Consider the following 26774-nt stretch of genomic DNA (forward strand, 5'->3'; position numbering starts at 1 on the left):
GACTCCGAGAGACTGCTGAATTGGAATTAATTTGCAAATTAGATACAATTAACTTAGGCTTGAATAGAGACTGGGAGTGGTTGAGTCATTATACTAAGTGAAACTATTTCCCCTTGTTTATTCCTCCCCCCCCCCCCCGTTCCTCAGATGTTCTTGTTAATTCCTGGAAACGGAGATTTGTCGATTTCTTAAGTTTGCCCTCCTCTTCTGGTTAGGTTTGTGTTTATAATATTGGCTTGGCAAAAGAGCTATTTACTCTCATTCTGAGAGAGGATTGTCCTATCATACCATTTATGACTGGTATCTGCCTATATCCTATGTTGTGAACATGGTTATGGTAAGCGTTTTGTTTTCTGTCTTTGATTTCCTTTACAGGTTATTACAGTTGTGTCAACGGACTATGGCGCTCCCCTTAGGCCGAGGAATGTTTACTCTGTTCTCATATCATCCAGTGCCAACAGAACCGTTGCCTATTCCTAAACTGAATCTAACTGGTATGTTGTTCAGCATTTTCCCCATGATTTGACTTCCTTGAGTTAAAAATGATACAAGCTAAAATGACCTAGATTTGCTAGCCACAGAATGCCGTGAGCCCGCAAGACGTGCTTCGGTAGTGCCGTTGTAGTCAGCGGCACGGCTCACTGTGTCCAGTGAAGCATGGGCATACGTCTCTGCAGAGTTGGGACTTAATATCTTTAAGAGCTACTGGGACTTGAGTGAAATTGGAGCTCGCAGGAAAAATTGGTTTTAGTCCTTTACTCCCACTTAGGTGCTCCCAATTGTCTTCATTATGTGCAGTGTCCACTTTAAGCAAGGTCTGGTGTGTGTACTAAACCAGGGTTAATGTACAGGATGAATGTGTAGAAAACAAATTCAAATTTATGAGGAGGAGTAGTTGCTATGACTGCTCCAGGAAGCATTTTATATGCCTTGTAAGGTATGTTTCTCATAGACTTCGGCAATTACTGAACAATATTCTCTGCTGTGGGGGGAATTCCTGAGCCTACTATACTTCCTCTGTATTCTCTTGTGTTCTCCTCACCAGACGTTTAGCACATTGGTGTTTCCAGACAGGCCAGGCAGTTTCAGTTAGCGGTGTTCTTAATTAAGTGGCAGACACGAAACTATCATTAGAAAAACAAAATAAAGTTACAATTAATAATATAGGTTATGAGCAAAATAATTACTTGTAAAGATTCTTGAAATGGATCATAAGTAACAATTCTACACACAGGAGTTCTCACCAATTACAAATAGATTGAAATGCTAGATAAGATGTAAAATCTGCTCAGACGGTAATTTGCCAACTGCAAAGTAAAAGCTGTCACTGTGCACTGGATATATATTTCACTTTGCATTGTAACGTTTATTCAAACCAGAAGCACAAACCAGCCCTTGTGGGGTTAATTTTGTTTGGCTTTGTGTCTTTTTCATCATCGCCAGATAATGCAGCATGTCTCAGCTTTCCCAGGGTCCAATATAAAGTCAGTAGAACTGCTCATGGTAGTAAGCTCTATGCTTAGCAATGTTGGCAGGATTGGACCTTAAAGCAGATTATTGTGTTTTGTTAACTGCAGCTATGCATTATTGTTAATAAAGCAGAAGATATATAGTGTTCCAAAATTCCCAGCTGATCAATAAAATAAGGGAACTGCCGCCAGATGGAGAATTATTCTACCTTCTAATCCAAGAAGCCTAAAACAAATTCAGTGAGTTTGGAGACCTCTGAATAGGGTTTGTGCTTTAACATTTGGAGGGTGAAATCCTGGCCCCAGTGAAGTCAATGGGAGTTTTGCCACTGGCAGCAGAAGGGCCAGGATTTCATCCTGATGCTGTATATCATTAATTTAAATATCCTACAACAGGGACCAAATACAGTCTCTTACCACTAAGGTCCTTTATCCTGCAAATGACTCCAGGTGGGTGCAGGGTTCTGCCGATGCAGTCACTGATTGGAAAGGGGCCTAACTGGTAAAACTTTCAAAAGTGTCTCGGTAATTTAGGAGCTGAAGTCCTGTTGATTTTTTTGTCCCCAATGGTATTTAGGTTCCTATGTCACCTAGGCACTCTTTAACCTTTGCCCTATTGGGGAAACAAAAGACTCTCAACTTTTGGTTTAATGTCCAATTGAATTTGAGGAATTTTTGCACCCTCTAATCAGCATTATGGAAAAAACACAGGGAAGAGTGAACATTATCTGAAAATAATCAGATATTTTTAACTCTACATTATCATTAATGATGCAGGCATTGTACCTGCAGAATTTTGTGACTGATCTTTTTAAAAAATTGTTCCAACTGAGGTTATTAGTTCTTCTAGCTCTTTATACATTAGGTCCAGCAACTGACAATATCCACTCACTCCCACTGAATGTTCAGATTTCTTTTCCAGATTGAAATATTGGGCTTATAACAATTTTTAGTTGTGTTGTGGTCACATTTTTTGCAAGTCTCAGAGGTAACAGCTGTCTTTAGTTTTCTTGCCTCTGTATCATGAAGAACCTTTTAATTTAATTGAAATAAAAATAACAGTGAGGTCTTTATGTGTCCATGCACACTTACCAAAAGGTTACTATGCTTTTTTGGAAGTTCGGTACAGTAAATATTTATCCAGAAGCAGATGTTATTGTTTTGAGTAAGAAAGGCAGCGTTTCCAGGCTGACTAGTGTTTTCTCGATGAAGCCTGGGTTTTTAGTTGATCACTTACTACCGGGTACAGTTATGTTTTTATGATTCTTGAATGACTAACAGTTGTGGTAGTTTCTGTCAATGGTGAAACTGTCGCAATACTTAGCTTTTATAGCACTTTTCATCCTTAGATCTCAAAGTGCTTTGCAAAGGAAGGTAAATATCATTAATCTCCTTATTACTGATGGGGAACGGAAGCCTAGAGATGCCATGGTGCTCTGATACATTATGACAGGCATATTGGGAGAACAGAAGAGGTGAAATGACTTGCCCAATGTCACAGAGCAGGGCAATGTCAAAGCCAGGATAAGATCTGAGGCACTCTAACTTCCAGTTCATTGCTTTATCTGCTGTACCATCCTGCTGTACCCTAAAAAATCTTTTGACACGCATGGCCTTGTCTTCACAATGAGCATTTTTTACTGTGTTGCTACCACAGGTTTTCAGGTACAGTAACTCTTAAATGTGAGGTGCTCACTGTGAGAGCAATTTCTGATATACATTAATTGGTGACACATAGCTTAGCATCACATCTTTTCTCTGACAGCTGATGAGGACTCTGCTAAACAAAGCCATTTTAAATGTGAGCTAACTTTTGTCATCGTACGTTTTGTAATGATTCTCTTCTGGGCAGGCCGTGCTCCGCCTAGGAACACTACTGTGGACCTGAATAGTGGGAACATTGATGTCCCTCCAAATATGGCATGCTGGGCCAGTTTTCACAACGGAGTGGCTGCTGGACTGAAGATAGCACCTGCTTCCCAGATAGACTCAGCTTGGATTGTCTATAACAAACCCAAAAATGCAGAACTCGCCAATGAATACGCTGGCTTCCTCATGGCACTGGGTCTGAACGGACACCTCACAAAGCTTGCCACACTCAACATACACGACTACTTGACCAAGGTGAGACCTTCATTCAAAAGCGAGAGGGGGAAGTGACTTTTTTTTTTTCTTTTAAAATATTTGACTGAGAGTTTCTTAGTGTGAGGGAATGGCCAGTGCTTTCATCACTCATCCTGCTAATTGCTGGCACAGTTGTTTGGCTGTCTCAGACCTTCCCCACTGTTCCATAACTGTTATCCCTTTATCTCCTGTGACAAATGCACATCATTTTAATAATGAATTATCTGGAGCACTGGGTTGTCTCTACAGGCTTCCTTTGTCTGAGGAAACCCTTGTCAGCCATATACTTTAGGAGCTTGCTTTTCCCCAGCCTAGTTCCAACAGTTCTGTCCTTGAAATACAAATGTCAAAAGCTGCCTCTGTTCTCTAGATAGGAACAAACAGGTTCAGTTTCACTTCACTGTATGGGACATACATATTTCTTGGTGCACTTGGAACATCCTGGCTGTCCTGTGTAGCCATGGAAAGGGGCCTAGCCTTTTCTATGACAGTGAGACAGCTGTAGGAACATGAACAACAATGATTGGCATATATTTTAATCTAGTTTCAAGATGGGCATAGTACTGAGCGAGGTGTTCGGTCAAGATGATTGGCTTACTACAATGACTAGTGGAGGCCTGTGGTGCCCCATGGGGTAAGTTATGGGCAGCATTAAATGCTATGGATTGCTGGGTTCTTCTGCATTGCCTAGATGATCAGATGGGTACGACGTGGGATTGTCTTGGGCTGGTTCTGGCCATTCCTAATGAAGTGGCTCCTATTGCTGATCTTGGCTTTTGCATTGTTAGGTATGGAATAATGTTCCTCTTGGATTTAAGACCATAAAATTAGTGTCTGTTAAGATTATTTTAATTATTTTTATTTCAGAAAGCCTTCAGAATGACACATTGTGGTTTTATGCTTCTCTTTTATGTAATACGCTTAGAGCATGTCTGTTGGCTAAGTGCCCAATGTTTTCTTGAGCAACTATGAAAAGGTAGAGAGAATCAAATGTATTTGAGGTGGTGGAATCTCCTTCCCTAGAAGTTTTTAAGGTCAGGCTTGACAAAGCCCTGGCTGGGATGATTTAGTCTGGGATCGGTCCTGCTTTGAGCAGGGGGTTGGACTAGATGACCTCCTGAGGTCCCTTCCAACCCTGATATTCTGTGATTCTATGATTCCTTAAACCCAGCCTTAGATTAAAAAAGTAGTAAAAATGTGATTAGACTCACCTAGATCAAGATGCTGATGATAAATGGAAGGCTTGGTTCTTTGTCAGAAACCTTTAGAGCAGTGGTTTTCATTTGGGGACCCCTAAATAATTTTGAATGGAGGTGCAGATCCCTTTGGAAATCTTAGACATAGCCTGCAGACCCCCAGGGGTCTGCGGACCCCAGGTCGAAAACCACCACTTTAGAGTAATGTTTTCCAGCGTAGGGCTGCTCTAATTTGTATTATAAATATCCAGTCAGCTAACCTGGGAACCTAGGGTATTTATTTTAAAAACAATGCCATGATAGAACTTGGAGCCAAAAATCTCAATCTAACAATGTTTAATATTTGATTTACGAAAGGATTTTACTTTGATATATTGAAGGAGATTTCAATCTGTAACGTGATTGTAAACTCAGAAGAGAATTTTACTCATTTAGCCATTAGTGAGAGGCAACCCAAGAGAGTGTTTAACCACAGCTCGTCAAAACTACATAGAAATGATCTTCTCCTTGTCCCTTCATGTATTACTGCGAGTGTGTGACCTCAAGACTTTGATTTCAGCTGAGATAAGCACACTTATGTTTAATGTTCTCACTGCTCTTTGATCACTGTCTTTGTTCCCCATTTCAGGGCCATGAGATGACAAGTATTGGGCTGCTGCTTGGTGTTTCTGCTGCCAAGCTAGGCACAATGGATATGGCTATTACGCGGCTCCTTAGCATCCACATACCTGCTCTCTTACCACCAACTTCAACAGAGCTGGACGTCCCTCATAACGTACAGGTGGCGGCTGTGATAGGAATCGGCCTGGTATATCAAGGAACAGCTCACAGGCACACGGCAGAGGTTCTGCTAGCTGAAATAGGTAAACCACTACAATTAGAGGTTGTGTGGGGCCTGTGTATGTTTACATGACATTTGCATGACTTGAAAAATGTACCTTACACCCAACTAGTTCACATGAAAAATACCTATGCACCCATGCTCTGCTCTTCTCTCCCAAGCCATGGCCCGTGCAGTTTAAAGAAACAAAACAGCTGTAAGCTGTCTGTTCTGTAGTGTATTCAATTGTAACATATTGTCATTGTCTCTTTCAAAGTAACTTACTATTGGGGCCGGTTGAATAGCAGAAAGAATTATTTATTAAATATATTTGGTGAGTTCCACCATTAATCAAAAGGTAAGTAGATGGTGAAACACATTATAAAATGTCTCTTCTGTCGCCTTTCAGTCAAGCTTAAAGATGATCTTCCAAGTACAAATTCATTTGGAGTTAAACACAGAAACATGTTGGGTGTCTCTCCTCGCTTGCCAGTTTGTGCAGAAATCATTTAAACGTATGTTTAGAAAAAATTGTTTAGTTCTCACAAGGGCTGTTCCTGCTGGCTCATCTGAGGCCCTCTGGTTAGTGATCATGTAGCAATTGCTTTTTCTGGTGTTTCTTGTGGCCCCAAATGCATCATTTTAGGCCTTCTATGGCAGTAGACCTTGTGAGAAGCTCACTCTCTTTTTTTAATGGTAAATTATTAGATTTCTGTGTTGAATGTCACTTATAACTTGCTTTCTCTTTCTGTGCGTAAGTGGTTCTGCTTTTTGTTTTACAGGTAAGCTTTAAACATGTTACATGTGTGTGTATATTGTTTAAAAGAGACAACACAGAGTTTATTTCAATCCTAGAAATGGGTACTTTTAAGAACAACGCTTTCATCTTCAAACTATGTCTCTGGCTATTTAATACCCTCAGTACCCATCAGTTGATTCAAACACACTGTTTTCTGTTGTGAAGGGGTGTTATTTTATGTGGAATGTGCTACTACAATATATATAAAATATAGGCTTGTTAGAGTTGTGAGCCAGCTTGGGGTGTGAGCTGTCTTAACACTTCACAAACCGGAGTAGAGAAATATGCACAATCTTTTCTGAGAACACATCTTTGAAATGTGCTTCCCACATGTGGTTAGGTCCAGACCTTGCCAATGTGTGCTTCTGTACTATGATCATTTGCATATACGCTCAGATTTCCTCCATGTTATTTAACATGTGTGCTGCATTTGGAGAGTCCTTTCAGCTGGCTGTAGACAATCCAAGAGGTTAAGAAGTTATTGTCTCTAATTCCATTGATAGAATTTTCCTGATCTACTTGAGTAAAATATACTGGTCTGAATTTTACTATCACTTTACTAGAAATGTAATATCCCAAAATGGTTAGTTTGGTTAGAATTGTAGAAGGTTAATTTCATGCTGTTTCCTTTTTACAAAGGACGTCCCCCAGGTCCTGAAATGGAGTACTGCACTGACAGAGAATCCTATTCTCTAGCTGCTGGTTTAGCATTGGGCATGGTCTGCTTGGGGGTAAGTCTAGTCTTCCTCCTGTTGTAAAACTGCAGGTAGTAGAAATAAAATGGTAAAACTGATTTAATTGCCAAGTTATGAAGCAAGGATAAAAGAAATAGAATAATGTCATCAATGTAATTGATGAGAGACTGACACCATTCAAATTCACTGCTTAACAGTTGAGCCAATACCTCACAAATATTTGATCAAATAAAAAATAAAAATTAAATGAGGCTTGGCTGTACTCCTGCCCCCTCAGTGTTCACTTTATGCAGATATTTTAGGAAACGGGTTTATCGTCAGGAATGTTGATGGAAACAATTAATTGAAAATAAATATTAGAGAATAATCCTCAACAGCAAACACTGAATTTGTAAACGTTTTTCAATTTAAATCCTAATTCTGTTACACTGCTCTAAGCAAGACCCACAAGACTTTGTGTTCAATAATAACTAACCACCCAGTTCACATTTCGGATTCTCTCAAACTACTAAAAAAGAACAGGAGTACTTGTGGCATCTTAGACTAACCAATTTATTTGAGCATAAGCTTTTGTGAGTTACATGGTTAGTGAGCTTTTGGTTAGTCTCTAAGGTGCCACAAGTACTCCGTTTCTTTTTACGAATACAGACTAGCATGGCTGCTACTCTGAAACCTCTCAAACTACTGTGTCTGTAGCTAAGAATTGTTAGTAGAAATTCGAGACAATTTGCAAACAGACTACATTTGTCTGTATGCAGTGGTGTTACAGATTGTCAGGGCCCACAATTAGATGAATAGTTAACATTGTGTGTTTATCTGATTGTTGTTAATATTTGAGGCAAGGATGAATCATTTTTTGCAGGAGGTGGGAAGCTAGACTGCTGTTTGTGATTTTTTTTCACCCTTCTCTTCCAGTTGCTTCAGAATTAATTCTTTTTTTCATTAGTAGTCATGTATGAAGGGACTGATTCATCTTTCTTTTGTTTGTCTCTCTTTTGTCAGCATGGCAGTAACTTGATAGGCATGTCTGACCTCAATGTCCCTGAGCAGCTTTATCAGTACATGGTTGGAGGTCATAAGCGTTTCCAAGCAGGAATGCACCGAGAGAAACACAAGTCTCCAAGTTATCAGATAAAGGTAGTTATTATTAGAGAACTGCTGCTAATTTAAGGAGAAATAGCTGTAGCCTGGGGGATCTCTTATACATTACCATGGGTTTGCATTCAAATGCACAAAGTGAATTCTGAATTTTTATAACTAGTAAAACAGAACTTTGTAGTGAACAGGACTGAAAGTACATGTTATATCTTGACAGGAAGGAGATACCATAAATGTGGATGTTACTTGTCCAGGGGCAACTCTGGCATTAGCTATGATCTACCTAAAGACTAATAACAGGTATTGACTTTAGCATGGCTTTAATATTTGTTATAACTTGTAATCAGCTTTTAAACTTCTGCATAATTTTAATTTTACCTTGGGTCTTCTACATTTATTTCAGATAAACCTACCATCTGTAATCATCGCATCCAAGCCCTTATTTTCTTCAGGGCTAATTATTTTAAAAGAATAATCCATTTCCCCATCTTCTCTAATACCAATTTTTTTTATAACACTTTGCACTTCTGTGGCCTCTTGACTCAGCAATCTCAGAGCGTATAAACACTAACACGTATCTCTCAGCACCCTTTTGCAAGTAGCATCCCCATTTGATGTTAATATCATGCTGGCCGTGTTGCCTTCGACTGGTTAGGGGAGTTGAAAGTAGATCTCTTGTGCTTTAACCACTAGACATGCTTCTCCTGTCAACTAATAATAGCAATAATAAAGTAGCTAATTATTGACTCAATATATGGTTCAATAAGTTTGGTACATTGCTGAAGTATATTACGTAACACAACGTAACTTACCTTATTGTGCTTAAATAGGTCTATTGCTGACTGGCTTCGAGCTCCGGACACGATGTATTTGCTGGACTTTGTAAAACCAGAATTTCTTTTGCTGAGGGTAGGATTATATTTTGTTTCATTTTACCATTTATTAGAATGGTATTGAAATGCACTTTGAAAATCTATATATGACCCTGTACTTAGAAACCTCTCATTCTCGAATATCTATGTTCATAACAATCTGTTATGGATATGCCAGTCTTACACCCCAAAGCAAATCTATCTGCTTCCAGACAATAATTTTGTTTGCAACTTCCACGTCATGTGACTTTTGTTTTTAGCAAGAGCAATTATTCAAGTGTTATATTTTCTATATAGCTTTAAATAAAATGGAAAGTTTTAAGCAAACTTCTATACTTTTCCCAGATTAATTCAGCTGATTTTGAAAACCAATATATGATTTGTAAGATATTGGCATCTACTGCATATTTGCAATGCAATTTCAGCTAAATTTACCTGCGAAAGGTATGCTAGCTGGTATATTGAAATAGTATATCCCACTGTCCCTGTGTATCCAAATGGAATTTGAATTTTCTCAGACTGCTCAAGAAAAGAGTTTATCTGCCGATTAAAAGAAGAGGAGGTAAGAGGCCTCTATGCAATACTGTGATTTTTCTGTCCTGTCACCCCTAATATATTTAGTGTGTTAAAAAGACCATTGCCGATGCTATTTACTAATATTGTGCTTTTTATTTTTTTCTCCACCCCATTTTGACTTTTTTAGACGCTTGCGCGATGCTTGATTTTGTGGGATGACATTTTGCCCAATTCGAAGTGGGTTGATAGTAATGTACCACAAGTAAGTCCCTATGCTAAATGTGTTTGCCACTCTAATCATCTCCTCCCTGGAAAACAAAAGTTGGAGTTTGATGTCTATTTCTTTCCCTCTTCACAAAATCTTATATCCAGTAAGCAGTAATGTTTTGTTGAGGTGTGAGAGTTCTTGTTTTGGTAGGGTAGAACCTCAGTTACAAACTCCATAGTGTTTACAACTGAACGTTGACTTAATACAGCTTTCAAACTTTACTATGCTGAAGAAAAATTCTGCTTTCCCTTTATTTTTAAGTAGTTTACGTTTAACACTGCACTGTATTCCTTTCCTTTTTTTCCGTCTATGCTGCTACGTGATTGTGTACTTCCGGTTCCAAATGAGGTGTGTGGTTAATTGATCAGTTCGTAACTCTAGTGTTTGTAACTGAGGTTCTGCTGTATACAGCTAAAACTGAAGTGTGTGTGTGTGTGTGTGTGTGTATGTACATAGATACACTTGTATACGCATCGTAATGTGCAGAATATCAGACAAAACTTCGTTAAAGTGAGGTTCATGTTGAGAGTGCATATTTGTGACTTAGGGTACTTCAAAAAACCTGAACACTTGAAAGTACGAAAACAAAAGCCAGTCTGCCCCCTTACGTGTCCAGCCTCCCTTCTTTGAAAGTGTGGTATTTAAAAATCAGAGGTGCAGGGACTGGGGGAGAAGCTAGAAGCAGGGTAGGGCTAACAGCCATGTTCTTGGCAAGATTTATATTGATATTCATACTCAACATGAACATCACTTTAAAGTTTTTTTTTCCTTTTGGAATCTCCATAGTTTTTAAAAATAGTCAGAATGTGGGAGTAGACAGAGCAGGAAGCTCGTGCTGGCCACAGCTGAACCCATCAACAGTTGGTTGGGGAGTATTTGTGGTGGATCCTGACAAGCCTAATAAAGTTTTACAGAGGGACCCCAACAAGCCTTTTAAGGTTTCCAGGAGGCATGGAATGTTTCATGCTCCACTACTCCCTAACATTGCTTTTCCACTGTCTTCCCAGTCTGCTGGCAACCTTCATCCCACCTCTACTGCCCCTGTTCTGCTGTGCTCCCATACCTCTTTCCACAGTGTCTTCCCCCAGTTCCCTTCTACCCTACACACACCCCTCCTGTGGATCTCACCTGAAGCAAACGACTGAGAGGGTTAACAGACCTGGGTTCCTGGGGGCAGCAGAACAGAAAGCCTTTCCTTTCCTTCTCCCACCCCTCAACTAATGAATTAAATAAGCTTAGTTGTCTCTGCCTTCATGATCTGGAACTACCATTTGGCCAAAAAGTGTGAGTGAGACATGTTGAAAGTGTGATCGTCACAAGATACAAACTTTTGACAGACTACTTGTGATATTAACTTAACTTCCCCCCCCCCCGTCCCCTCCCCCAATTCTCCTTTTTCCATTGATGAGTCCCCCAAACTCTGCCTGCTGCAAGAAAGGGCTTTGCCTAAATGGCACAAGCAAGCCCCAAGCTGGGGAGCGATATATAATAATACATTGGTTGAATGGACACAATCAGCGGTGGTTTTGACAGCTTTAACCAGAGGTTAAAATCATTAGCTATTTCATCAGTAGCTCAGAATGGGCAGTGCAATTACTGTAAAGGATTTAAAAAAAATAAATCTGACTGGCCAATAAAATGGGGTAAGATTAGATTGTCATTACTATGTATGGGTAAGCCGAGTGCAGTGTGATCCCAATCTTAACAAAGTGTTAGTAATGTGAGCAAGCATTTACCAATCCCCACCCTTCCCCCAACCCCAACAACTTTACCTCAGTGTCCCTTTAAGGTAAAAAAAAAAAAAAAAAAAAAAAAGGGCAGATAAAGGGGTGCTCTGTTTAAAATCCGGCCTTGACTAAACAAATTTCCTTACCGTGTGTTTTGAAAAAGGAGTGCCAAACCTTTCTTGAGACCAGGGATCAAACATGGCCCTTACTACAGTAACTTGAAATCATCTTGATCAAACAGATTACAAGGCTCTGAACATGTCAGGTACTCCACTTCCTGATGGGTTAGATTGTTTACGTGATCATAGCATGCTTCTGGCACACTCTAGCGATTTGCAGGATTCACTGTCATTCCAAACTTAACTAGAAGATTAGGGTGTTTCACTACAAAATATTGGCCTTTCTGGGTCAGAGTTGAAGCACTATAATGTAGTCGTAGTAGAGCAAAAGCTTAGTGCATAATCCTATAAAATGAACTTTGTATCTTGTATCACTTGTGAAATCACAGAAACCTGGGAAGGCTCAGGAATTAACAGATACGTCAATTTATTTATCTGCCATGCTTTCTCTAGATTATAAGAGAGAACCGTATATCCCTTCATGCAACAGAATTGCCTTCATCAGAAGATCTGAATTTGGAGACACTGGCGTAAGTAATATGGTGATAAAGTGCTGACAGAATTGCTGGGAGACATTGTACAAAAATAGATTTTAGATCTGAGGAATGTCCCTGAACCTGACTGTTGTATACCTCTTCACGCAGATGCCAGTGTCTATTGGTCACTGTTCTGGGCTTTATTCTCACTTTTTAGTTAACCAGAAGGTTATAAAATCATTGTGACACTTTGATAGCATTGTTTTTCGTTTCCTAATTTGAATAAATCAGCTGTTTCCGGTTTATGTTGTTTTTTAGGCAAGCTCACGTCTACATCATTGCTGGTGCCTGCTTGTCATTGGGTTTTCGATTTGCTGGTTCAGAAAACCTAGCTGCATTTAACTGCTTGGTAAGAGGCTGGGTAGTTTTTTGAGATTTTTTGAAGATAACAACTGTGTCCTCTATATCTGTATTTAGCATGTGTTTCTCTTTGCTCTTCTTTACAGTTTAAATTTGCAAAAGATTTCATGAAATGTTTGTCAGCACCTACAGCTTCAATAGTAAGTTCTTTTAGATTCTCTCAACGAAAATGAACCCCTGGTATGTAATGCATGTTGATTAAACTCACTGAAGCTTCAAAGCAAACAAAATGTCACGTTTAGTTCCCACATTACTGACTATATCTACCAACCTGTCAGTTCAATAAACCAGGATTATTAATGATGCTAGTGACCCTTTGTATTTTTCCCTACAACAGTGTTGTCTGATTTTTCTAACATTGGGGAATAGACCAAATAGTCATGAAGAAAATAGTCCCTCCTTTGTGGGCTGGGTAGAAGAATGTAAACTAATGGGGAGTGTCAAGTGTGAAGCTGGTGTACCTCCATATACTGATGTGCCGGTGGCCATTATAGTGTGAGTTTTCTAGTATGTTAGTGAGGCTGTAAGATTAAGGTTCCTAATGAGGCCTCTTTGATGAGAATCTGCAATATTCTATTGCGAGTCGTACGTTGTATCTAGTGAGAAGCACATGTAAGAGTGTAGAAGTGTAATTACTCCTCTTCTTCCCCCTCTCCCCCCACCCATATACTTCAAGACAGGTCACTATAACCTTGAAACTTGTTTGAGTGTCGTGCTGCTGTCTCTTGCAATGGTGATGGCGGGCTCTGGCAACTTGAAGGTCCTCCAGCTCTGTCGTTTCATGCATAAGAAGACAGGTGGAGAGATGAACTATGGGTTCCATCTGGCTCATCACATGGCTCTTGGACTTCTTTTTTTGGGAGGAGGAAGGTAACCCGTTATTTCCAAAGCTGCCTTTTTCCTGCTTTGTATTACGAATTATCTCGTGCTTCTCGAGGATGGTACGTCTCTAGAAGAATGCTGACTGTTTAGAGAAGAGCAGCACAGCTTCTGGTGGATTTTTCTCTTATTGCTTTCTACACTTTGGCTACTTAGATCTCTTCTTTTTTGATAACGCGTGCTCACTGGAACTCCAGAAGTGTACGTCCCTCAGGAATTTGACTGCCCTTATAAGTGAAAAGCTGATGACACAAACAATAGAAATGATTGCTGGTGCTAATGGTTTGAATTCCTGGTTAAAGGAAAACTGAAAAGTTTTTGTAGATAGAAACACTAGATTACAAACCCACCGGTGATGCTGCTTTGAGTGACTAACGCAGCAGAAGTTTTGGGTTTAAAAACGACGCTTTAAAGCGCTGGTTTGCACGCGGCCTGCAGAATGCCTGGCTGGGTCTGCCAGGGCTACAGTGCTACTTTCTAGCCCACCATGTGGCCACCTCCAGCCTGTGGAATCTTGCCTTCCATTTTCCTTTGCTGAAAGCTGCCCCTGTCCCTTCTCTGCAGTCTCCCTTTCTGTCCTGGGGTACCATACAGTGTAGTATCATGGATGAACAGGAAATGCTGCCTTCAGTGGTCCCTGTCCTGTTCCTTTTCTGGTTCTTTTCTTCGGGGTCTCAAGTTCATTTTTATCTCTAGTTTTCTTTTTTTAGGGTCCTCCTTTCCCTCATCTTTCTGTCCCCACCCACCAAACTTATTCTCTTACCTGGGATCCCGTTTTCACTCCTTAACTCTCTTCCCTGGTCGAGCCACACAAAACTTCTCATCCTCTGCCTCTGCGGGTTCTTCAAGCTTGGCTCGCCACCACTGCAGCTGTCAGGGCTCTGGGGTGAGGCTGAGTGGGGTTAAAGCACAGGCTTGTCTGTTGCATGGTCTTCTCACCTGCCCATGCTCAGTGAACTTCCAGGTGCAGGTTCCTCTCCTTCCCTTTCTCCCACTGGCCAAGGAAGAGTCTCCCTTTATTGCTTGATGCTGCAGCCAGACCGCACGAAAGGCCCAATCCCCCAGTAATGCTACGCGGGCAAGTGTCTGAATGCAACACTGAACTCCCTTTGAGCTGTGATCTAGACAGTGACACTGCCTCCGTTCTAGGCTTTTTGACTGTGTGAACACCTTCTTCATTTTACGGCAATCAAATGACCACAGTCAATTCTTGTTTTGTATCAACGTATAGTGGATATTTGGTGTTTCGCTTGCACATAGGTTAAATCTGTCCCATAAGAAATCTAGTGTGCAGATGGCACGGTCAGACTCCCGCACTGCAACCAGTCTCATCAGGAATTCTGTCACATTTTGACCTGCTGTAACTTGTGTAAATGCAAATGGTATTGCCATCCATATAAACATCTAGTCCTTTCTGGAATCTTGGTAAACTAATTACGTCAGTAATATTCTATGACAGTGAATGTCTCAGGAAGATTGCTGCATGAATATTTCTTTCCCCATTTTAAATGTGTTCCCTAGTTTACATGGGACAAGGTGAATAGTAGCACCAAAGTGACTTTGACCTCGTCCAGGTCTTAAAGAAAAAAATCCACTTCTCCATTGGCAAGTTGGAAGCTCTCTCTAGGCTCTCAATTTGAGCAGGAGTTAAATTTTCATTAAAAAAAATATTTATCCCTAACGGTTGCACAGATAACTTTCCTAATATGAACAAAAGGAAAAGGAGGACTTGTGGCACCTTAGAGACTAACCAGTTTATTTGAGCATGAGCTTTCGTGAGCTACAAAGTGAGCTGTAGCTCACAAAAGCTCATGCTCAAATAAATTGGTTAGTCTCTAAGGTGCCACAAGTCCTCCTTTTCCTTTTGCGAATACAGACTAACCCGGCTGTTACTCTGAAACCTAATATGAACAGATGCAGTGGTGTCTTTTAGCGTCTACATTGAGCAAAATCCGTCTGCCTTTCTTGAGTGGAGTTAAAATCTGAGAGTATATCTATCATTTTATATCCATATAAAGCATTTGGCTTACTGTACTAATGTTTATATTTATAGAAGTTCATTACATACGTGCACTGTGCTACCGCAGTTCCCGTTTTCTGGCTCATGAGAACACACTGGGAATGGATGCGAGAGTTCGGTGAGTCACCAGTGCTGAAAGATAACAGGTGATGTTTCTCTGCAGATACTCCCTGAGTACGTCAGATTCTTCGATTGCTGCTCTTCTTTGTGCTCTGTATCCTCACTTCCCCGTTCACAGTTCTGACAACAGGTAAGGGCTAGCGATTGTGTGTGTCTTCCTAACATACAATAGGTGGTACTTCCACAAAAAATGATCCAGGACTCAGGCTCTGAAAGCCTTTTGGCTACAGTGAGATTAGAGCTGAAGCAACTAGTGCCAGCTTTCAAATAGTTGTGAGAAATGGAGCAATAAGTAAAGAACAGGATGACAGTGATGATCAGATCAATGAAGAGATGCTGTTATGACTGTGTATTTCTTTAACAAACTGCATCCTGGTCAATACAATTTGGCTATAACAGTTTGCTCTATAATGAAAGCTCACCTATAAAATCTCTCTATGGAATTTAAAAAAATGTATTTAAAAGCGAATAAATATTGTCTTATTAAGGAAACCCTCTGTCTTTGTAAAATCAGTAAATGTATATATGTACATATTGCAACAAGTTTTACTGTAGTCTAATAGAGCTTCTGTATGTCTCTTACCCTTCGTGTAGCTTGCCAGCACACACAGGTGTTTGGAGACCTCTCTTTAGCAACACCATTGTGCTAAATTCTTTATTTCCCATAAACAGGTATCACCTTCAGGCCCTACGGCACCTGTATGTGCTGGCAGCAGAACCAAGGCTCCTGGTGCCTGTTGATGTGGATACAAACACTCCTTGTTACACGCTACTAGAGGTTACCTATAAGGTAATGTATCCGAAGTGGGGAGGCATGGGGCTGTGAAGCTTGAAGTTCATTCAAAACTTCATGTACAGGGTGTATACATATCTCAGCGTTGTGGCCTGCAATCCTGGTTTTGTTTTCAGTGGTCTAGTGGAGTCAAACCAGATTGTCTAGGCAGATAATGAAGGAACTCCTCCCAACCCATATCTTTTTTTCTAGTGTTTTGAGTAGCACCTTGAGGGTAGAACCAGAGACAAGTGAAATGCACAGGGAAGTCCTACAGAACTCGGTGCAGATACTGATCTGGGGTAACAGTTATCTGTATAAATACCGTGGAGATTTTCAAAGGCACAGAGTCAGTGGAAGTTGGTTGCTCCAACTGACTTTTAAAAATCTCAATGCTTTGAAAACGGGATACTCAACATTCCTCCCAGCTACACCCATTAGGCACTTCTTGAGATGAGTGCCCATCCTCCACAATGGACTGTTGTAGAAAGATGCATTCAGGATCAAACAACTTCCTACAGCTGAAGTGTGACGTGGCATGGTTAGGACCCTAACAAATTCACAGCCGTGATAAACGTGTCACAGACCGTGAAAGTGGTCTTTCCTTGTGAAATTTGGTCCTTTGTGTACCTTTACCCTACACTCTACCGATTTCCTGGGGGAGACCCGTGTTCCCCAAACAGGGGAGACGCTGGAGTCGCAGGGTTATGTTAGGAGGGTGCAGTGGTGCCACCCTTACTTACGTGCTGCTGCTGACGGCGCTGCTGCCTTCAGAGCTGGGCGGCCGGAGCGTGGCCAGCAACTCCCACGCTCTGGCCACCCAGCTCTGAAGGCTGCAGCGCAAAAGTAAGGGTGGCAATACCACACCCTGCCATCCTGACTTCTGTGATACTGCTGGGGGCAACGCTGCCTTCAGAGCTGGGCTCTCGGCCAGCAGCCACCGCTCTCCGGCAGCCCCGCTCTGAAGGCAGGGCTGCCGCCAGCAGGGGGACAGAAGTCAGGATGGCAGTACTGCAACCTGGCTACAATAGCCTTGCGACCCTCCCACAGCCCTCTTTTCGGTCAGGACCCTACAGTGACAACACCCTGAAATTTCAGATTGAAACCTCTGAAATCCTGAAACTTACTATTTGTAAAATCCTTTGACCATGAAATTGACCAAAATGGGCCATGAATTTGGTAGGGCCCTAGGCATGGGATAACCTGTGGGTATAAGGACAGGCCTTACCAGCCTTTAGGAGAAGAGAACTACAGAGACCGTAGTGATCTGACCAGACGTGCGAAAGCACCTCCTGTTGTTGCTTTGGAAGATTGCCCTTATGGGCCGTGTAGCTCATTTTTGAAAGGTGGGTGTTTAGGTTGAAAAATGTCCCCTTCTCATGACGACGGTGCTACACATGTTGACTCAGCCATGCTGCCATCCTCTGTTTTCCCATAGACATTTTGTGACAGACCTGAAGCAGCGCTCGGTGGAGCTTGAAAGCTTGTCTTTCACCAACAGAATGTTACACCAATAAAATGTTACCTCCCCTACCTTGTGTCTCTCACTTTGTGACATAAATGATAATATTAAGCCACCCATTTCACCGGGAAAATGGATATAGAAAATACAAGGTTCTTGCAGTGCAGCCAGGCTGAACAGAAGTGTAACTGGGAGACTGGCATGCTTTCTGTTACTGTGCACTGAAGCTGTTTTTATTAACGCGTGACTGTTGATGGTGTTTAAAGGGCACGCAATGGTATGAAGAAACCACAGAGGAATTGATGGCACCAACTCTCCTCCCGGAGCTTCACTTACTTAAGCAGGTAAATCAGGGCTCCAACTGAGTAATGTACATTTTGGCCCAGATTCTGTGATGCAGTGAAGATTCACTCAGTGAGCAGAAAGGAGGGTGGCTATTGGGGACCTAGTTATGGCTCTGATTCGTTGCCCGGCCCCAGTGCATGTTAGAGCAGCCTGGGATTAGCTCTAGCCAATGTCCGCTGACAATGGCCCCCGGAGACCATTTCCTACCGGTGGGATAGCCATAGTGCATAGTTATGCCCCTACATGTTCCTTCCTACCCCTGATCCTGCCTGTGGTCCCTGTTACCTCTACACCCACTGGGGATTCCCCCGGGCATCCTCTGCAGGGGACACGGCCAGTTTCTGTCCTCTTGGAGTCTCCAGTGACACACAGCAGATGGTGCTGGGAGGGAGTATCTGCCCGTCTAACGGGGTAGAAATAGATTTATATTGCTCTTTTGTTTTTGCAGTCCCTGTTACCTCCATATCAGTGATATGCTCCTCACTAGTAATTAAAACATTTACATTGGCAGATCAGAGTGAAAGGCCCGCGATACTGGGAACTACTAATAGATTTAAGCAAGGGGACACACCAGCTGAAGTAAGTATTCCTGATGCTATATACCTAGATTGACTAAATTTGGTAATGTCCCTTAACATTTAAGTAAACTTGTGAAATTTTTTATCTCCTATAGTTAGAAGTAACACCTAAAATTTACAATAGCTGAAAGAAATTAAAGAAATTCTTCCGTTTCAGTTTGTCTACTTTTGTGCATTTGACAGCCCTTTGTGCGTAGTCAGTTTCACACTTCCTCTGGATAGTCAGTTTCACTTGTTTTGTGGGTTTTTCATTTAAAAAAAAAAAAAAGAACCAAGAGAAAGGTAAATGGGCAGGGGACCTCAGCTAGAAACGACTTTTAATATGTGGAGGTTTTGGGTTTTGTGTGTAATTGATGAGATTTCTCATTGCCTCTGTCCTTGAAAATGGCACACTGCTGATAGAGTGGCTAGCTAACTCTTACTAGTGTGCCAGAGATTATATTTTTCTGAAGTGTGCACAGTACTAATTAATGCAGATTAACATTTAAATACATCCATTGGACAATTGTAAAGGACAGTAATCGTATCTGAATATCAGAGGGGTAGCCGGTTAGTCTATATCCACAAAAACAACGAGGAATCCGGTGGCACATGAAAGACTAACAGATTTATTTGGGCATAAGCTTTTATGGGTAAAAAATCCCACTTCAGATGCATGGAGGGAAAATTACAAATGCAGGCATAAATATACTGACACATGAACGGAAGGGAATTACCTTACAAGTGGAGAATCAGTGTTAACAAGCCCAATTCAGTCCAGGATAGTTTGTAGATCGCTGATGATGTGCTGGAGATGTGACTTTGGAATACTACAAGACGGGCCCAACAAGGAAAATAACAGGACACCCACTGGCCATCATGTACAGCCCCCAGCTAAAACCTCTCCAGCACATCAACAACGATCTACAACCTATCCTGGAAAACGATCCCCCACTCTCACAGACCTTGGAAGGCAGGCCAGTCCTCGCTTACAGACAGCCCCCCAAACCTGAAGCAAATACTCACCAGCAACTACACACCACATCACAGAAACACTAACCCAGGAACCAATACCTCTAACAAACCCCGTAGCCTTCTCTGTCCCCATATCTACTCTAGTGACACCATCAGATGACCCAGCCACACCATCAGGGGCTCGTTCACCCGCACATCTACCAATGTGATATATGCCATCGTGTGCCAGCAATGCCCCTCTGCCATGTACATTGGCCAAACCGGACAGTCTCAACGTAAAAGGATAAATGGACACAAATCAGACATCAGGAATGGTACCAGACAAAAGCCAGTAGAAGAACACATCAATCTCCCTGGACATTCAATAACAGATTTAAAAGTAGCCATCCTTCAACAAAAAAAGTCAAAAACAGATTTCAAAGAGAAACTGCAGAGATACAATTCATTTGAAAATTTAACACCATTAATTTTGGCTTGAATAGGGACTGGGAGTGGCTGGCTCCCTACAAAAGCAATTTTCCTTCTCTTGGTATTGACACCTCCTCATCAATTATTGGGAGCGGACCACATCCACCCTGACTGTATTGGCCTTGTAAACACTGGTTCTCCACTTGTAAGGTAACTCCCTTCTCTTCATGTGTCCGTATAATGATGCCTGCATCTGTAAGTTTCCCTCCATGCATCTGAAAAAGTGGGGTTTTTTACTCATGAAAGCTTATGCCCAAATAAATCCATTAGTCTTTAAGGTGCCACTGGACTCCTTGCTGTATCTGAATATAGGAATCACAGGTAAAATTATTCCTAGCATTATAGATAGCAGCTTGGAATTGTAAATTCTGTAAATGACACATGCAAGCTAGAGTGGCATGAAAAGAACACTTGAATGTTTCACTAGTAATTTTGCTATTTCATTTAATGTAAATGGCACAGTCAAGATTAGGTTAGATACAGCAACGCACCCTGTAGAGAGAGAGACTATAAAACCACCCACAGATTGGAGTAGAATGTGATGGCCCATTTGGAAAAGGGCGGATCTCACCAGGAGCATATTTAGCCAGTGCTGTGTAATCTACACTGGCTGCCTTTTGGGTTTAGGGGTGGGGTTGAAGGTGGTGGTTTTGACCTGTAACTCCCCCAGTAGCTTTGGAGCTGTTGCCTGAGAGTCCCTCTTTCTCATACCATAGTGCCCCAGGTAACATGGGGGCTGCCAACGGGACATGCTCTCTGGGGGCTCCCAGCTTTGGAATTAGCAACCCCCTTGGATCCACAATAGCCCGAAACTGATGGCATTCAGGACATGCTGCAAAGTGGTCCTCCTCCCCCTCCTAGCAACTTTAAAATGTGGGGAATTGTGAGGCTGGTGACTGGGTGGAGCTGCAGGGGACACTGGTTTTAGCTTTATTTGCCTGGCTCCCTGGTTATGGGTTACTGCTGCATGATGGTGTTGATGTGGTGTTTTTGACAGGGTGTTCTACAGTTATGGGTAACGGATCCCAGAGCATAGGGATAAGGCGCCCTTTTATATAAATCTAAATAAGGTAAAGGACTTTTCTGAACAAACTCAATTGCTTTGCAGTAGCGAAGCTCTGAGCTGTTTTCACATATGTGGTGCTCACCCTAACCTGTAGGGTTGCTCCTGAACAGCGGGTTGTTGGCGTTGCCATCTCTTGCTGTAAGAGGAAAGAGCCTGTTCTCTAGGGAAAATTCAGCAAAGCACTGATGCATGGCGCTACTCTTTGTCGAGTGAGGCGCCGTGTGAATGGAACCCTCTGGTGCCATTTTCAGGGGGTGGTGCTTGGGGGCTGAACCACCCATTAAGGTATTAATTTCTTCAGAGGGAATTCATAATATTGTATAGATCAGTAATGCTGGAAAACATCACTCCTCTTCGCTCTCCCAGTGCTGCTCCCTTCCCCTCCCCCCCCCCGATTGCCTTCCTGTGGTTGGATGTCAGAGAAATCGAGATCTCCCCATGCACGTGCATATACAGGAGCTAAATAACGAGGAAGCAAATCCCTGGATAGGGACATTAGCACATACAAGTTACTAGGTTGCTAGTTATTTCTATATCTGTTTGCCATGTCATGTGTCAGTACCACAGCTGGATGGAAAGAGATTTAAATAAGTTCAAAATGGTAAATGTTGTTGTTTTTTCAGGTCGATCCTTTCTAAGGATGGCATCCTGTATGTAAAACTGCGAGCTGGGCAGCTCTCGTACAAAGAGGACCCAATGGGCTGGCGCAGTTTGTTAGCACAGGCTGTCACTCACAGGAACTCTGAAACTCGGACGTTCAAGGTAGCGTCATCTAACTGTTCAGCTAGTGAGCACAAAGCAGTAACGTGACCGCTGTGGTTACTGGCAGCTCTGCACACAAGTTCTCACGTGAATGGTGCTGGAACTGAGAGAGAACCATACTGGGGCAGTGAGTGGTTGAGATCCTGAGCCTTCCGCCTTCCTGGGTTCAAATATGGGCTAGGAGGGTAGTGATGAAAAGCTGTTGCTATCTCACAGCTATTTGGCCTGTGGGAAGTGAATTAGTGGGTTCAGTCCAATTCCCTCTGGCCAGGAGCCCATGTCACAAAACTGCTGTCTTCAGAGTCCAGAGAGTGAATTGGCATGTCAGTGGGGAATTTCACCTCTAGAAGTGGCCTTTACAGAGCAGGGGTGGAGCAAGCCACGTTGGGGTACAGCTGAGAAATGTGTACAGCCACTGTCTGTACCTGTTTCACTCAGCATTTCAAGTGGCAGAGTGCTGCCAAACTAGTACTTTTCAGGAGTGCTGAAATCTCTCTTAAAAATGGCATTCGTGCATTGCTTTAGGAAAATTAGCCCAGCAGCTGCCACACAGCACTGGGCCAGGCTGTCTTAAGAGCACCCACACCACCACCCCTGCCTCTTTACTTTCTAAATAAATAAATGGCATAGCTTTTTCCAGTGGTCAGATGCAAAGGTTATGAGACTTTGATTTTGCCCATTAAATCAATCATGTAGATTACAATGACCTGCAGCTGAGCTCTGGAGAATCACAGTAGGGAAGGAGGGGAGGGTATAAATTATTGTTTGACCTATGCAATGAAAGCAAAAGATTCCTAATCTAAAGTGTGCATTTTTACCTCTTTTTAGCCAGAAACTATTTCTGCTTTCACTTCTGATCCCGCACTACTTTCATTTGCTGACTATTTCTGCAAACCAGCTGTGAACATGGGTCAGGTACACATTGCCTATATGTGGGATATTGCTCAGAAGAATGGTTTCTTTTCTTGTTTTCATAAATAAAATTCAGAAAATGAAAATGTTAAGTTGCAGACAGCAGAGCTAATTCAGTAATGCAAGAAAAATTGTTCTGAAAAGCCTTGCTCCTTGGAGGAGTTTGCTATATAGAACAAAATGGCATTACATAAAAAAGAATACACAAAAATAGAAACACAAAATAGAACTATGGTACCTGCACTTAAAAAGCTTTTCAGTATAACCTTCTGCCACTGTTTAACCTCACAATTATATTCCCTGAATTCCCTATGGTTTGTACAAGGTATATCTACTGAATACTGAGATAAAGTAGGTTACTGATATTATTTAGGGCAGCCACTAAAGTTGTCTTGTGAATGAAGACTGTCTTCTCTTCGTGCAGAATGAAATCGGAGACTAGCCTTCCAAAATACTAAGGGAGGGAGAAAAATCTAACTACATTTTGCATTCTTTTAATGAATAAATACACAGGGACACAACTCTTTCCATAAGATGAATTACAGCAGATAATGTGGGGGATTAACCATAACAGAAGCCAACGTGAGCAATGTAAGAGAACTCGTAATAAATTATACGAACAGTGTGCACTCTGTGAAAGGCATGTCTTTTATCAGAAACAGGAAATATTGGACCTCTTCTCATCTATTCTTTATGAGTGTGTTACTCGAGAGAATCCGGAGATGCTGCCTGCATACATAGCAATAGATCAGGTAGAGTGAACAGTGTTCATTTTTTAAATCCTTAACAGCACTGACTCTGCAGAAGGGTATCATGTCAGTCTCACTCCTTTCATACGTATCATGGGTACCAGAAATGGGAAATTGCTCTGTCATCACAGGTTTACTGACAGCTTTCTAAGATTTCAAGAGAGCAATTGAAAAATAACCTAATGAGGTGATAAAGATCAGGAGAGGGTAGTCTGGTTTTTTTAGATTGACACACTGAGGGAGGGAAGTTCAGTTATTTTGCAGTTATGAGGGGGGGATGTTTCTTTTCTAGTACAGATCAAGTTCACAGAATATCTTTGTGTTTTCTCTCCTGTTAGGCCGTGAGGATATTAGAGAGAAAAGAAATGTCTGAGACCTTTGAACTGTGGCAGATAAAGCTGGTGTTAGAATTTTTCAGCTCCAGAAGCCACCAGGAGAGGGTGAGGAGAAATCCAAACCGAGGGCTCTTCATGAACTCTGAATTTCTGCCTGTGATGAAGTGTACTATTGATAATACTTTGGACCAGTGGCTACAAGGTAAAGAGAGCAGCATGAGTATAGTGCCACATTTTGGGTGTGAGTCTGTGACCCTGCACTGAGAGAGATCTGACATCCTGCGGTACAGCTTCTGGGAATCAGGCTTCGTTGGTATCTTGCCCATCAGCTGGGGTTTTTTTTTTGGTTTTTAGTGCAGGTGGGGGAGGGGAAATAAAGAACAGATGGCTCATGTTTGAATCCTGTTTATCTGCTGATTGGCCAGTTCATAAGAGTGAATGCGGCCTCCTTCAGGTAATCAAGATAAGGAATTGTAGCTGATTTTTGTGATTTTTTTTTTTTCCTTAAGTATTTGCACAAAACCAGGTAGTCTTAAAAGCTGAGCTGGTGCTCTGAGCTGCTGCCACCACTGGAATTTTAAAATAGTCTCCAAAATCTGGTTACCTGTGTCATGGGAGGCCCCATTTAGTGTGTGTTGTGTAGAACAGCAATATGTGTCTGCACTTCTCTCTCTAGGTGTGTTGCATTTTGTGTAATTACCTGGTGTCCCAAGTATGCACCTTCTGAAAGCATTGTGTTCCAACTGGCACGCTTTAACGTAGCGTTTGTATGCGATACCCTGAGGGCTCTGTGTGACTGCTTCCTTGTGTGGAAAGTTTGGGTTAATGCAGGAGATGACTCAGACTTCCTTAATGTTCCGAGGGGCAGTGATGTCCTGTGAGCCCAGGCAAAGTGAAGCGGAGAGCGAGGTGGGGATTAGGTTTGAAGAATGGCATGGTGGTAGTCCTTGAATGAAGAGCCGCTACAAGACAAAGCCCTGGCCTTGGTGGTCGGTGCTGGGGGGAGATCCTTCCAACAAACCCATGTGGCAGGGAGCAATGTCCCACTCCAATGCCTCTCTGTGTTCTGTTCTCTCAACAAATGAGAAGATAGTCCCTGAATCTCAGCAGACTCCCTTGTATGTTACAGCTGGCGGGGACGTCTCGCTGCACTCCTACCTAAGCGGGCAGCCTACTGAAGAATCTCAGTTAAGTATGCTGGCCTGCTTCCTCGTTTACCACTCAGTTCCCACCCCAGGGCAGCTCTCAGCAGGCGGCTTAGAAGGTAAGGTTATGGCCGTGCTGGGTTGGATTGGGCGTACTATTACTATAAGTTTGACCTTTCACGTTTACCTCATGTGTTAAGTTGTTGCTACAGTGTAGATAATTTTTTTTTTTTTACCCCTGTGCAAGTATTTTCTTTTCTTGTGACTTTTCTTGGACCTTTATCTGATGAGCAGGGCCCTTAGCCGTAGGGACATGATGGGGGATTAAAGATATCAGCCTTAGCCACTGCTCTTCAGTAGACATCCTGGCTTTTCTCCAGGTTGATATGGATAAGGATATGAGGCCTTGTTCCCTTAGCACTCAACCAGGGACCTTCAGTGCACCAAAGGATTCATGGCACCTTGCACCTGGAGGTAGTGACGTTTCCAAAGGCAGTGGACAAGATCAGGCAGACTGCATTCCTCTGCTCCCCTTTATTACTCTAGCTTTGTCCTGAACATCGTTGTTCATCTTTCCTTTGAGCACCTAGGTGGTTCTGGAGAGAGGACCTGCTCTCCTAGTGGCAACCTGTTTGGTCAGGAAGGTAGGGAAATTTCATTCCGTGGCCTCTATTGAATTCCCCACCATGATAGGCTGATGCTCAGAGCCGTCCCATCCTCACAAGCCTGGTCTGGGTGATGTTTCCTGCTGACCCAATTATGGGAAGGACAAAGAGAGTGCCTTCGCACTGTTGCTTTCCTAGATGCACTGTTCTAAACCCAGCTGCTCAAAAATCAGGCTCCACCCCCCCCCCCCCCCCCCAAATGAGATTTTAAAAAACAACTAGTGTTGGCTCTTCTGCTTTCTGGGATTCGAGCCTCTCGGGTTACGTTTTTCAGCTTTTCCCCCAACCACAGGGTCCAGAACATGACCACTTTTAAAGGAAAGCAGACACTCCCCTGTAACAACAGCATTCAGGGAGCTGGGGCTGTAAGAAAAACACCACTTACCAGGAAAGAAAGTCTCACAAGAGCTGGAAATCTGTAGGTGTTTGTAGGGTGCCCTTCTTATAGCCTTCCTGTTTTTGGGGCATTCTGTGGTTTTTTTGTTTTGTTTTTTTCTTCAGAGTTGTTGCTCACACTCTTGGGGGTTGCCTCCATCTGCTCACTTCTCTAGAAGAAGCTTTTATAACTGGCTTGTTCAGTGAACATCACTGAGGCTACTTTGCACATACATATCACTTCATTTCTTCTTTCTCCACACACAGAGCTGCCAGGTTGGGCCTGGCGTTTGAGCACAAACATTGTGAGAAGCATACAGAATTGCTAGGCTGTCAGGAGTTACCAAGCTTGTGTTCCTTACTCAAATGGTGATGGCAAAATAGAAAATAAAACGCCAACCTCTCCACCAGGGGAGGTAGCCGGGCTGTTGGGTGGGCGGCGTGGAACAAATAAGGATCAGCCAACCCTTCCAGTGTGGGAGGGCATTTTGAAAAGCTGGGGAGAGAGTTGGTTGTGTTTTTCTTTTTTTTTTTTTTTTAAAAAGACACTCAAAAGAATACAGAGGCA

The 26774-nt window shown here is 42.2% G+C and overlaps 1 protein-coding gene across 7 annotated transcripts in view; it reads left to right on the plus strand.

Annotated features, from left to right (window-relative positions):
- The window catches only part of ANAPC1 (anaphase promoting complex subunit 1), a 66174-nt gene that overhangs the window by 38498 nt on the left and 902 nt on the right, over positions 1-26774 (plus strand). For all 7 annotated transcript variants that reach the window (XM_077814242.1, XM_077814244.1, XM_077814247.1 and 4 more), the window contains 21 exons: positions 376-494; positions 3322-3593; positions 5418-5652; positions 7048-7139; positions 8106-8240; positions 8419-8501; positions 9032-9110; positions 9777-9851; positions 12157-12233; positions 12498-12588; positions 12686-12739; positions 13276-13469; positions 15662-15748; positions 16291-16408; positions 18119-18196; positions 18709-18776; positions 21887-22025; positions 22854-22940; positions 23594-23689; positions 24025-24223; positions 25151-25285. In XM_077814242.1, coding sequence (XP_077670368.1) covers positions 376-494; positions 3322-3593; positions 5418-5652; positions 7048-7139; positions 8106-8240; positions 8419-8501; positions 9032-9110; positions 9777-9851; positions 12157-12233; positions 12498-12588; positions 12686-12739; positions 13276-13469; positions 15662-15748; positions 16291-16408; positions 18119-18196; positions 18709-18776; positions 21887-22025; positions 22854-22940; positions 23594-23689; positions 24025-24223; positions 25151-25285 — 2513 coding nt within the window. The remainder of the gene's footprint in view (positions 1-375; positions 495-3321; positions 3594-5417; positions 5653-7047; positions 7140-8105; positions 8241-8418; positions 8502-9031; positions 9111-9776; positions 9852-12156; positions 12234-12497; positions 12589-12685; positions 12740-13275; positions 13470-15661; positions 15749-16290; positions 16409-18118; positions 18197-18708; positions 18777-21886; positions 22026-22853; positions 22941-23593; positions 23690-24024; positions 24224-25150; positions 25286-26774) is intronic.

The sequence above is a fragment of the Eretmochelys imbricata genome, chromosome 3 (genome assembly GCF_965152235.1).
Source record: "Eretmochelys imbricata isolate rEreImb1 chromosome 3, rEreImb1.hap1, whole genome shotgun sequence".
NCBI classification, from domain to species: Eukaryota; Metazoa; Chordata; order Testudines; family Cheloniidae; genus Eretmochelys; species Eretmochelys imbricata.